General features: G+C 41.1%; 2 protein-coding genes across 3 annotated transcripts; one reads left to right on the top strand and one right to left on the bottom strand.

Annotated features, from left to right (window-relative positions):
- The first annotated feature begins 3,291 nt into the window (after nucleotides 1-3,291).
- ccdc85b (coiled-coil domain containing 85B) lies at nucleotides 3,292-5,132 on the top strand. Its single transcript, XM_085130457.1, has one exon. It carries the CDS (start codon nucleotides 3,292-3,294, stop codon nucleotides 3,988-3,990), a length of 699 nt encoding a protein of 232 aa, XP_084986583.1. The 3' UTR covers nucleotides 3,991-5,132.
- On the bottom strand, nucleotides 4,848-10,090 carry fosl1a (FOS like 1, AP-1 transcription factor subunit a). Of its 2 annotated transcripts, none has more exons than XM_085130446.1 (4): nucleotides 9,535-10,090; nucleotides 8,955-9,209; nucleotides 7,979-8,086; nucleotides 4,848-7,885 (listed from the first exon to the last, which is right to left on the bottom strand). In XM_085130446.1, the coding sequence occupies exons 1-4, from the start codon at nucleotides 9,646-9,648 to the stop codon at nucleotides 7,331-7,333; spliced, it is 1,032 nt and encodes a 343-aa protein (XP_084986572.1). In that variant the 5' UTR covers nucleotides 9,649-10,090; the 3' UTR covers nucleotides 4,848-7,330. The 2 variants fall into 2 exon arrangements, with proteins under 2 accessions (XP_084986572.1, XP_084986563.1); XM_085130437.1 differs by having other exon boundaries at nucleotides 8,955-9,212; nucleotides 9,535-10,082.
- Between the last annotated feature and the right edge of the window lie 1,858 nt (nucleotides 10,091-11,948).

The raw sequence follows: 11,948 nt of genomic DNA, 5'->3' as shown, positions 1-11,948 counted from the left end.
TTTTTTTTCTATTAATCTGTATTTCGGTCGCATCTTTTTTTGTATCGTGTGAAATTCCTTTGGTCGTTTATGTCCGCTATGTTCATTACCTTCCTTGCAATAAAGCTATTGTTTTAGATACCTATTATGTCATCGTCTTATCACAAAACTCAGGCACTGAAAACATTCAATGTACACGTGACTGCTTTTTATATTAAATAAATAAATGTGTTTTTATAGTATATATATAGTAGGCTATATATATAGTATATATATATTCATATTAATACAGAAACATACTTCTTTGCAACTCATTCACACCTCTATCAACACACTCTAGGCAAATAATAATAATAATAATAATAATAATAATAATAATAATAATAATAATAATAATAATAATAATAATAATAATAATAATAATAATAATAATAATACCCCTGCTCCCCCGGAAGATCATACAGTGGCCACAAATGACTGAAAGAGAATAATTTTGCTGCACATATTATAGGATATCTCCTTTCTCAGGAGCCCGGCACGCCTTTTTGTTTACAGCCTCTGTGTTGGTCTTCCAGTTCAGCCTGTTGTAGACGTGGACACCCAGGTACTGGTACTCCTCCACCACATAAACTCCCCGTCACAGGATAGAAACGGGTCGTATAATAGACGTCCTCTTCCTTGTGAAGTCCATCACCAACTCTCTTATGGTGATTCTATTTTATTTATTTATTTATTTTTGCAGGATTTTGCTATATCTACATTTGTTTTTTGTACTTATAGACTGCTTGTAAATTGTGCTTTTATTCTAAACCACTCCAGTGGAGTCACCTCTTTACCACCATAGCACAGCCCTTCCCGTGTTTTTTATATTTTTCAATTATCTTTCATTGGCTTAAACATCAGTTATCTCGGTGTGTGTGTGTGTGTGTGGGTGGGGGGGGGGGGGGGTCTTGCTCTTTTTCCCATTAACAGTTACTGCAGACGTCTCACATGACTGTGGGCAGCATGTGACACAACTATGAGACGCCCCTGAGGATTACCAATATGAATAAAACACCATTCATCTGTAGTTTTTTAGGAGCTGATTATGTGCTTTTAAGGTGTGGCTCTGACAAGTGAATACGTAATAGTAACTTCTGTGATATTAGAGTGCTTAGATACATAGAAAATCATTATCATTGAAAGCTTGACAAATGGCCTTCAGGATCAGCAGTTTTCTTTTATTTCTTCAATGTTGGGCCTCTCTTCTAAGCCAACGCCTACTTTGATTGACCATCCAAGGGGTGGATTAGAGGTGAATTACCCTACAGTAACTCAACAGACAATATTCATATAAAGAAAGAAAGACTTCAGTGACTAGACAAGAAAATCCGAAAGATAATGAACGATTATGTGAAGACTCAAATTACAGCACTGCGCCTGGCAGCCACACAGTACCCTATTGTTGATCATTTGTTCCCTAAGTTATTATAAAATGTGTCAGATCACAGATAGGCTTCTTTGTGAGCACCGGGCCCCACAGTGCTGTGCGCTTTGCTTGCTGCCTGCGTTTACACAATCTGCTCTTTTCCTCTGACGATTAATCTAAATAAATCCTCGTAAATCCCTCTCCTCGCCCTCCCTTTCTGTGTTTCTGCATGTGTCCTTCAAAAAAGAAAAATCACAACACGGGAGGGTGAAAACGAATCAGCCAAACACGCCTTTTTTGTCGACTCTCCTGCTGCGCATCAACACTCTCATTTCTAACCTCACATGACACCCTGATTCCATCCCCAGATCCCCCTTGCGCGGTTAACACCCTACATTGTTGTGGCCTCAGTGAAACAATGGAGGTGGGACAGAGGGCGGAAGGATGTGGCTGAATGCCTCAGCATAAACCCATGGAAAAAAAGGGTCTGCAGTCACACTTTCCGCCAATGTTCTTTGAAAAGTAACAAGTACAACCAGGAGTCACTCATGCACTCCACTGTCATAGACATGTATCTGGTTTTTGAGGATGAGATCATTCTAATGAACAGGAAAAACCGAAGGAAGTGGGTTTACATAGGCTTTTCCTATCAATTTCCTTCATACATTTACAACTTGTTTTGGTTTCATAGCATGAAAAGGATAAGAAAAAAGAAAAGAAAAATAAAATAAAGAAATTAAAAAAATGGGTTTGAATCCAAATGGGGGCGCACACGTTCCTCATTGAGGGAGCGCATGGAGAGAGGATCGTCCATGTCAAATCTCGTTTTTTATAATGTAGTTAGAGTGGAATTAGATGAACCACAGAGCTTTAGATTATTAAATGTTGCCATTTACGGCTACAAAACAGGCTCAAATAACGCAATATGGAATTGCCACACTGCGAACATCAGAGAAAACCACAAACAGTTCTGATTACTAGCTTATCTAAGGAAATTTGCCAAGTTACAAATCCTGATAAAGCAGTAAAGTTTCCTTTAAAACCTCTACAAAATAAAAGCATCCCTGCTGAGCATCGCGGCTTCACTAAAACGCGACCAAAACTAAAAGGCGTCATTCGTTACAAATATATAATCTAGTTCAGCGGTGCTCTCAAAGCAACATTTTTGACTGTTCTTTTCGTAAAAACAACAATCGGAAGCTTTTATTTTGAAGGCTGCTTGTACTGGTCTCCGTCAGAGCTCCAGCTTCACGCGCAGCTCGCTGCTTAGCGGAGTCACAGCCGTGAAAGTGGCGGAGGCGGACATTGTTGTGGTAACGGTCCATCTCCGGAGGATGAGCACAGATCATGATGTACATATTTTGAGCGGTGAGCTTTGTTTGTTATTTATTTATTTTTTATCTAAACAATGAATCTTTTTTAAAGAAAAAGGGGGGAAAGCTGCTGCGCCGCGCGGACTCCTGCAGCCACGGGAGTTCATTCAGCTGAGGCGAGACAAGCACAGCCCGATGAGACGATGCCAGCGGTGTAGAAATCACAACATCTGCAGGGTGTGCTTGGTCAAGCCTCCGTGGACTCACCGGGCCTTTGTCCAGAAAAGCCCACGGAGCGGCTGTTGCCTTCAAAAAAAACCTGCGCGGGGAGGAGAAATAAGGGCTGCTGTGCTCCCGGAGGCCTTTGGAGAAAGCAGCCTGCTGCTGAGAGGATGACAGATTGACATTAATAGGGGCTTGCGGTGCGTTTTTCACACACGACCTCATTAAGGCGTTATCCACGAAGAACAGCACAAAAAAGGGACTGAAGTCACAGCCTTGGAGATAAAGACAATCTAAAAAAAGACACCACATGTTTCTGCCTTGATTTTACCTCCGGTGATCAAATACATTACATCTGGATTACAGCGGATGCATGTGTTGAGCATTAAATATAGCCACATCTCAGCGCTTTTAATAGATTCTCAGGTACCCATAGGTGTCGTTTTTTTACTGAAAGAAGAAAAAATGGGTAGCGAAGGTGAGATAATAAACAGAGAACTGTCAAAGATGTCTGACGAGGACTTGCTGGCGTGCTCCAAAGAGGAGCTGGTGAGCCGGTTGCGTAAAGAGGAGTCAGAGAAAATAACGGCTTTGATCCAGCGCGGTCGGCTTATCAAAGAGGTAAATAAACAGCTGCAGGGACACCTCCTCGAAATCAGGGAACTGAAAGTCATCAATCAGCGCCTGCAGGAGGAGAACACGGAGCTGCGGGACCTGTGCTGCTTCCTAGACGACGACCGGCTCAAAGTGAAGAAGCTGGCCCGGGAATGGCAGCTGTTCGGGCATCACGCAGCCAAAGTGATGCGGGAGGACCTGGGCGGGTACTTGAAAAAGCTCGCTGACCTGGAGCGCATGCAGGACGGGCTGGTGAAGGAGAATCTGGACCTGAAGGAGCTGTGCCTGGTCCTGGAAGAGGAGTGTGTGAGCAGGAGTGACTCCAGTCCAGGAGGTTCCACCGAGCTGAATCTGCCCTGCATGGTGGCCCGGGACCTGGGAGATGGGAGCTCAAGCACAGGCAGCGTGGGAAGCCCAGACCAGCTTCACCTGGTGTGCTCACCTGATGACTGATGGCAGGTGTGTGTCAGCAGCTGAGGACTGGAGGGAGACAAAGGTGCTCTGTCAGATAGTACAAATTAATCTGGAGGATTAAAAAAAAAAAAGCATTAGGGCTTTCTGAATGCTGCAAAGATTTGTGTGCCACTAGACTTGAGACTCTTTCCACATTTCAGGACTTTACAAAGACATTTATTAGATGTTTGCCAGATGATAACATGTCTAAATTTTACAGTGTTTTTTCTAAAGATTCTCCTGAAAATTCTCCTTTTTCAGTGGTCTGTTGTTGAGAAAAAAATGGGACCAAAAAAGTGGGTCACATATATAAATTTATCTCATGCACTGGATTAGCCTACACTGGTAGAAGCCTTTTTCTCAATTGCACTGGACAGCGTTATCTTGGATCTTGAAAACACAGATCTAAAGATTCATTTCAATCCAGTTTCGAGCCATATTTAGTCCTCTGAATTCCAATAGCACTGAAACAAAGGAAACTATTTGATAATTGCTTTTTTTGCTAATGATGTGTAATATTTTATGCACTCTCGCTTCCTCAGGACAGGATTGGAGTGCCATGTGTGCATGATGATTGTCACCATTTGTAACAAAGCCTGTGAAGCAGCCTGACGTGAAGGCCCTTTAGGTTTCCTGAGGGGTGGGGCTGCTGAGAATAATGTAACACGTGCAGACCTACACACTCACTTTGGATCAGGCATGGTAGATGTTGTTGGACCTCACGCAGAGCTGAACTGAAAAATAAGTTCTGTCACTATTTTTAAAATTCAACTGGAAAACTCTTTGTATCAAACTGGAAGGTCTACAAGTTTTGGTTGATTTTTATTCTGTTTAAGCCGAGCTGTTTAAATTTCTTCTTTTCTTTGTTTTTTTTTAAATGAAGTTGTTGCTGAATTATCATAAGATTTGTTAGCTTCTTCTTCTGTAACTCATGCTTTGTATTTAATCTGTAACATTAGGAGCAAACTTAACTTCAGCCCTTCTTTAATCTTGATTTGTCTGTATTAACTAGCTTTACTAACCAGTTTCAGTTTAAACCATAGCACCTGGATTACGAGAGGTTTATTTTGTTGTTAGCTGTTTATTGGTGGGCTATGCTCGTAGTGCACTGAAAAGCTTTAAATACAGTGGCTATGACACTCGGGGCTGTTCTGACCTTTCTTTGTGTATTTGCCTTGCAGAAAACATGCATTTAACATGACACACACGACAAATTGATTTCTGCATTTGTTCTGACCTTCGTGTCTGAACCAACTGCGCTTGATTGATGCTGCCTTCATGCCACACTGACTGACGTTATGGATATTCATCAGTTTTATTTTTGGAGCCCTATTTGCACAGTCTGGAGAGCTGATGGGGGTGGAGGGGGGTGATGCTTTTACCCACTTAGTGATGCACAGACGTCCTTTGACAGCAGCGTACATACAGATTTTTTCTCCCTCTTGCTCTCCAGCTCTCAATCTGACTCTTGTTCCATCTCCGCCTCTCTGCCTCGCTCATCCCATTTTAGCAATCCAATGCTCTCTGAGCCGTGTATGTATTAGCAAGAGATTCACTTCATTTTAGGGTAACAGAGGCCACAGTGTTGAGAGTGGAGGGTCAGAGAGTGGCCAGCAGAGTTTGTCAGCGCATGGTGCAGTAATCAAACTCTCTTACTCGCTGCCACTAATGATTAATTCAGTATTTATTACCGTGTCGGGTATTTTCTCAATTAACTAATATGAAGTATGGCCTTAACACCCAGAGTCAAAGGGTAATGTCTTCAAAGTATTGGATTTTTTCTGATCAACAGTCTGAAGATGTTAAGATCAAAGACCACAGAAACCTGGAGAAGCTGCAGTCCAGGGGCGGAGCCAGGCAGTGGTCTGGGGTGGCACTGCCCCTAGAACCAATAATGAAGCTTATTGGGGGGTTCTTCGCACATAATCATAGGAGTTAAGAAGTAATCAGACACAGCTGGGTATAATTTTAACAATCAATTAATGTTTATTAACAGTTAAAAAATAATTAACTTAGCAACCGTTGCATATTTCTTTTAAAATGATTTAAAATGTGACTGTATACGAGTCTTCACAGTGTACATGTCTACATGTGTGAAAACCTATTTCTGCCACTTAAAAAATAATAAATAAATGAACAATTTTTTCATCTATAAGTAAAAATGCTGTGTTATTACCAAAAATTTTGAGATAAACCAAAATTTTGTCTTCGCATGGCAGAAAAATGTCGATGGTGGAAAGAAGCAACTCAAAAATTTTAGTTTTGACCTAAAGACAACTTTCCATCAGTTTGTGTTTCGTCCCAGTCTAAGTAAAAAAAAAAAAGTGTATAAAAACTGTCTGACTCCACCACTGCTGCGCCTGGAGAATATTCAGCATTACTGCTCAATTAAAAAGAAATTACTAGAACATTAAACTTCAATCAGGCAACTGATCAATGAATCGAATCCTCGTTTCAGTCGCGTTGTCACGTCTCATTTACAGTTCTGAATCTCTTTCACACATTTCGAATGATCCAGACAATCGACTCTGAGTAATCGGCTGTTTTTCAGATGATTTTCAGTCACAGTCTCTTGCTTATTTTGCCAATAACTGTACACCATTTCTCTTTGCACACACCTTTGTTCTTTATTATCAGGTTTTTTTTTTAAACAAAGACAAATTTAAGGCACTGCCCTCCAAACAGTTCATTTCAACAGAAAACATAAACAGTACCAAAAAATATATTATATTCTCCATAATAAATATGTGATTATATCATTTATAATAACTCCTATGGCCCAGCCTTAGTGGTCAGTAATTTGTATAAAGATAATATTAGGGTTCTGAAAGGGTCCACACATAAATATGGACCTGTTAGTTTAAGCACTCCGTTTCCCTTTTTGAGGACTTTCACAACACACTGTAACAATGTAGTAACTTATCAAAGGGAACATTATAATGTATTATATCTAATAATATGATTAAATGGAGTTATCACAGTTATGTGTAAAACGTTTGTATAATTAGAGAATATAGTCTGCATGCAGTGCTTTCGCAATAAACCTCAAACACACTCATTCTTATTTTATAACTCTGAAAATTAGAAATATAAAGACTTTATATTCATATAAAACTAAAAAAAGTGTAACATTCGTCTTCTAATAATGCCACAGATTTGCATATTATCTAAGAAAAGCATCAACTTTCTAAAGAAATCGAGCAGCTGCACGTTGCTCGTTTTGAAATGATAAGAGCCGTCGTTTTCACTTCCATCACATTTCCTTGACATCCTTTGTCGCGTGCACTGTGACTGCGCTGAAATCAAACTTAGTGTATTGCCAGGAAGGCAGGGCCGTCGATTACAGTGAGAGGATGGTTGGTGAGTGCAGGGAGTGATCTGACTGGTCACCGCTGCTGCTGCTGCGGCGATGAGCTATCCCACAGGGCTGTGGGGCCTGAGACTGCTGGACACTTCCCTGGTGTGATGTAACGTGGGATGTGCTGGAGGCACTGGTGTCTAAAGAGGCAGAGGGGTAGGTGAAAACTGTGCCAGCTGTGAAGGACATGATAGAGGGCGTGGAGAGAACTGGGGTGTGGAGTGACTCTGATTCAGTAGCAACAGCAGAGGCGGTTGATGTTACAGGCTTTGTGGGGATAGTTATCCTTGGTCTGGGCTTCTCCAGCTTTATGGGTGGTTTGATTGAGGGTCCAGGACTGCAGGAGTCTGCTGGCTCTAGTTTAATGGCTGCCAAAGAGGAAATGGATGGACCTGAGTCAGAATCCGAATCAGAGTCCTCTATTTTGCAAATGGGTCGGTGAGCTTCCAAGACCAGTTCAAGCTTCTCTTTCTCCTTTTGTAGTTCAGCTATTTCCTTCTGCAAGCGGGACTTTTCATCCTCCAGGATGTCTGTCTCCTACAGCAGGAGAAAGACAGAGTTTGATTCATTCATGCCTGACTGAGACCAACACCTTACACTTGGAGTAATATTATATTAAAGATCACTCACAGTTTGCAGGGAATCTGTCAGCTCCCGTCTCCGATTGCGACACTTTGCTGCTGCCAGTTTATTCCTCTCCCTTCTTACTCTGCGCCTTTCGACTTCTTCCTGAGATAACTGAAGAGGAGAAGAAAAATTACTACGAAACATGAAGGCGGCCTAAACTCCTGAACTGGATTAATCCGGCTTGTTTTAGGCAAACAGCTAATTTCAAAACATCACATGCACAGTGAAATTCCACCACAGGCAGCATGACACAGGTGAAATACTCCCACCATGTGTGCACACTGAGTCATCACAGCCATGGCAGCTGCAGGATTGAAAAGCGTCTGGGCTTTTGTACCCGAATTCTGACTTCATCCAACATTCTACTGAATAATTGCAGTTAATCCAACATTTCCCGCCCTTTCGGGGTGATGAGTCACGCTCAGACCTCTAAAGTGACTCAGGTGTGAGTCACAGAACATGACTTGCCCCTATGAGTCACATGACAGTCCACTTCCTGTTCAATGAAATTACAACTTTATGACGAGGATGTGTGCCAACGCGTGCCTGCGGAAACGTACAGAATTATACTGTGTGTTGGAAGTTAAATGTAAAGTTACTTTGAATGGAGTGATGTTTTTATAGTAAGAAAAAGCTGATAATCACCTGTTAATTTTACTGTCAACAAAAACTCAGTAAAAAAAAAAAGGAGAGTACGAGAGTGTGTGTTTAACTCCAGAGCTGAGAAAAAGATTTAAAAAACATATCTTTATATTTTCTTCCTATTTCTCCATACATCTAGAGGAAGTGGCACTATTGTGTCACAGAGAGTTACAGGACATTACGCACTGATTACACAAAAGTGATTGAGCCACACTCCACACCTCAGCATCCACACCACATTCCCTCGAGGGAGAATGCAACTTCCAAGAGGGCTCATTCACTTGTTTCTTAGTGGAAAAACAAAAAACCCACAATCATTTGTGAGCTATGTGCTTACATGTTCATCATTCCTGCGCCTTGTTGAAGATGGGCTGCTTGCAGAAGTTCTTATGACCCCTGTCCTGAGAAGGTGAGACTGGGAAGGTGGTGGAACCAGTGGCCTCGCCCCTGGGTGGACTGGGTAAGGAGGTACTGGTGATCGCGAAGGGCCTGGTGCATGCATGAGCGAGGGCTGGACCAGCCACTGGAGGTCCTGGTTGCTTGTGATGGCATTGAGGCTGGGGATAAACTGACTGGCCCCTGCCATTGCAAACTTCTAGGGAAAAAGAAAAATAAACAGTTTGAAAGAAGAAGATTTTACATAATGAAATATTCACGATAAGTAACAAGTGCAGGATTAAAAGTGTAAACTAATATTATTGTGTAACTATTATATAACCATTATTATTAAATATTATTATTTTTTATCTATTACTTGTATAACTAAACTAAATTACAATGTGATGATTTAACAGCTTTAAATTTGTATTCCTTAATGTTAGCTAGAACATTTTTAGTTATTTCTCAAAACTTTAACCGTATTGTTCTTATTTGACCCCTAACCTTTTGCCCAGTTCAGTCAGTGACAGCACACCTACCTGCTCCTGTTGTGTGGCTGAAGTGCTGGTATTTCCAAGGGAAGCAGGGTTTGTCCCAGAGGTGCCTGTGTACGGTGGGTTGCCTCTTTCTTGACTCCCAAAGTTTCGATACATCCTCTCTTTCTCAGTGAAAAGAAAACTGAATCCAGCTGTGGCTATATAGTCTTCAGTTCTCACAAAACTAAGTGGTTGAGTCGTGTGTTTTAATTCAAATAGGGGGCAAGCCCACCGACTTGCGTATTCGGTAGAGTCCAAAGAAGTCTTCAAGGGGGAGGGAGGAAAGAAATATCTCCTTGTTTTTTCCTCAGTCGTCCAAAAACCTTCGAAAACAACTTTCAGCGCTCGCGGTAGTCCTCAGTCGTACATCCAGGATCGGAAGTCTGGGAATGATCGTGAGGTTGTAAACTCTTTAAGCAGCAGTATATGCGTGCCACGCCCCTCTGTACTTACGGGAAATAGTGTTGTCTGGAACCTCTCACGAAACTCTCCACGTGTCGTGACGTCATTTACCATATTTGGTGAGAGTTTCCTTCAGAGACTAGTACAGGGATTCCTCTCAAAGACAGCCCACACCTCGTGCTCTGAAACTGGCTCTGTAGTGATTTCTCTTATCTGGAGGAGGCTTAAAGCACTGGGTACACTTTATAACTGAAAGCCAAAGCACGGAGACTCTTTGTTTATACTGCAGTGAAATTTGTACATGTTATCAGTACAAGTGTAACCAGTTAAGATAAGGGTTGGAGTTTGAAAAAAAAAAAAAAAACACACACACAGAAAAAACAAAACAGATTGCTCAGTGAGAAACCCTGAGCAATCTGTTTTTTCACACTTAAAAAACACTGATCTATTTTTATTGATGTGCACCTCTATTTCCAGGGATTATGGAAAGTTAAAGACATTTCTGTTTAGAAACAAACATGAAACAGTGACTAAAAGTATCAGTGTGACATAACTCCCCGCCTTATCTCCATTAGAGATAGGCTAAGGAGCAGGTGGTTCTTGTATACCTCTTGGTAATTTTCTTGGGCTGGGAAATCATGTCTTGTTCCATGTTCCCATGGGCTTGGGAACACCTCACTGTTCCCCCAGAAGAGCTAGAGGTGGCTGTGGAGAGGTCTAGGCATCTCTGCTTAGACTGCTGACACAGTGACATGGACAACCAGGAGAACACTAATGGACAGGTGGATTAAATCAGTTCAGCCTGCTGCTACTGATAGCGGTGTAATGATGTGGGTGATATTTTCTAACTGAACATCATATAAACACCACAGTATAGTAATGAGTGTTGTTGCTGACCAAGTCCATCCCATCCCTGACCAGCGTACTCATCTTCTGATGGCTTCTTCAAGCAGAATAATGCACCTCGTCACAAAGCTCAAATCACCACAAACTATTCTTCTGAACATGAGTTCACTGTATTCAAATGGTTTCCCCAGTCAGCAGATCTGAATCCAATAGAGCACCTTTGGGATGTGGTGGAACAGGAGATTAATAAAACTGTTTTATCATTAAACTCAATGTAAATTAATACTTGCACTTTATTTTTTCTGTAATGATCTCTCAGATTCCTTTTGTTTAAGATAATTTAACTTGATTTTACACTTTTTTGGTTGATGTTTTTTTTGTTTTTATATGTTATGTACTACTCTATTTCCACTTGTATAAACTGAGTTCTTACACCTCATGGGGATTCAAACAGCACACATTTCAACTGAAATTATCCTTGAAGATAGATTAGACAAGTTTCTAGAAGTTATTTGAACATAATTTAAGCATATTCAGTAACAGTTTAAGTATACTACCTAAAAAATAACCCTAACAACAACAACAAAAAATCACTACGACAGAAACCTTTACACAACAGGGGTAAACCCTACTGCTGTCATCTTAATAACGCACAACTGTAAGCTATAAATCTTCTGATAAGTCAAACACATTTTTATATCTTATATATAAATATATTTGAAATGTGTCATGTATCCCATGGGGTTAGTTGGCGGCACTTTTTTGGCTGCCGCTCTCACTTTTCTAACCACATCAGTGTGCATGCATGCTTGTGGATATGAGTCAGTCAAACGGCAAAAAGCTGCTTGCTTACTTACTTCACCACACATTTGAACTTCTGTTTTTTACTTAAAAGGATAATATAGTAGGAAACAGCTTAACAGACTGGTATAAAGGGCCTGGATAGTCTCCTAGATGCCTTAGAGGAGGTGGGTAAGAGGAGGACGTTAGCCAAGCTACCCTCCCCCTGCATCGCATGGCACTGTGGATGCCCTGAGCAGCTCCTTTAGCAGCAGACTGTTACAGCCCCCACTTTATGCACAAATATGAAAAAAAAAAACAAAACTCTGGAGTATTTTACTTTATATAGCAACTATCTGTCCATAGTATTGTCTTTTTTAACACTATTT

This window comes from Neolamprologus multifasciatus, chromosome 2, assembly GCF_963576455.1.
Source record: "Neolamprologus multifasciatus chromosome 2, fNeoMul1.2, whole genome shotgun sequence".
NCBI lineage: Eukaryota > Metazoa > Chordata > Actinopteri > Cichliformes > Cichlidae > Neolamprologus > Neolamprologus multifasciatus.
This window is presented reverse-complemented; position numbering and strand designations above follow the sequence as displayed.

What these genes read in the sequence shown, in the direction of transcription:
- ccdc85b (XM_085130457.1), top strand. Translation starts at nt 3,292, where the DNA reads ATGCATGTGTTGAGCATTAAATATAGCCACATCTCAGCGCTTTTAATA.
- fosl1a (XM_085130437.1), bottom strand. Translation starts at nt 9,648, where the DNA reads ATGTATCGAAACTTTGGGAGTCAAGAAAGAGGCAACCCACCGTACACA. An exon ending in GGCGCAGGAATGATGAACAT is followed by an intron (nt 8,087 to 8,954) that starts GTAAGCACATAG and finishes TCTCCTCTTCAG; the next exon opens with TTATCTCAGGAAGAAGTCGA. An exon ending in TGACAGATTCCCTGCAAACT is followed by an intron (nt 7,886 to 7,978) that starts GTGAGTGATCTT and finishes CTCCTGCTGTAG; the next exon opens with GAGACAGACATCCTGGAGGA.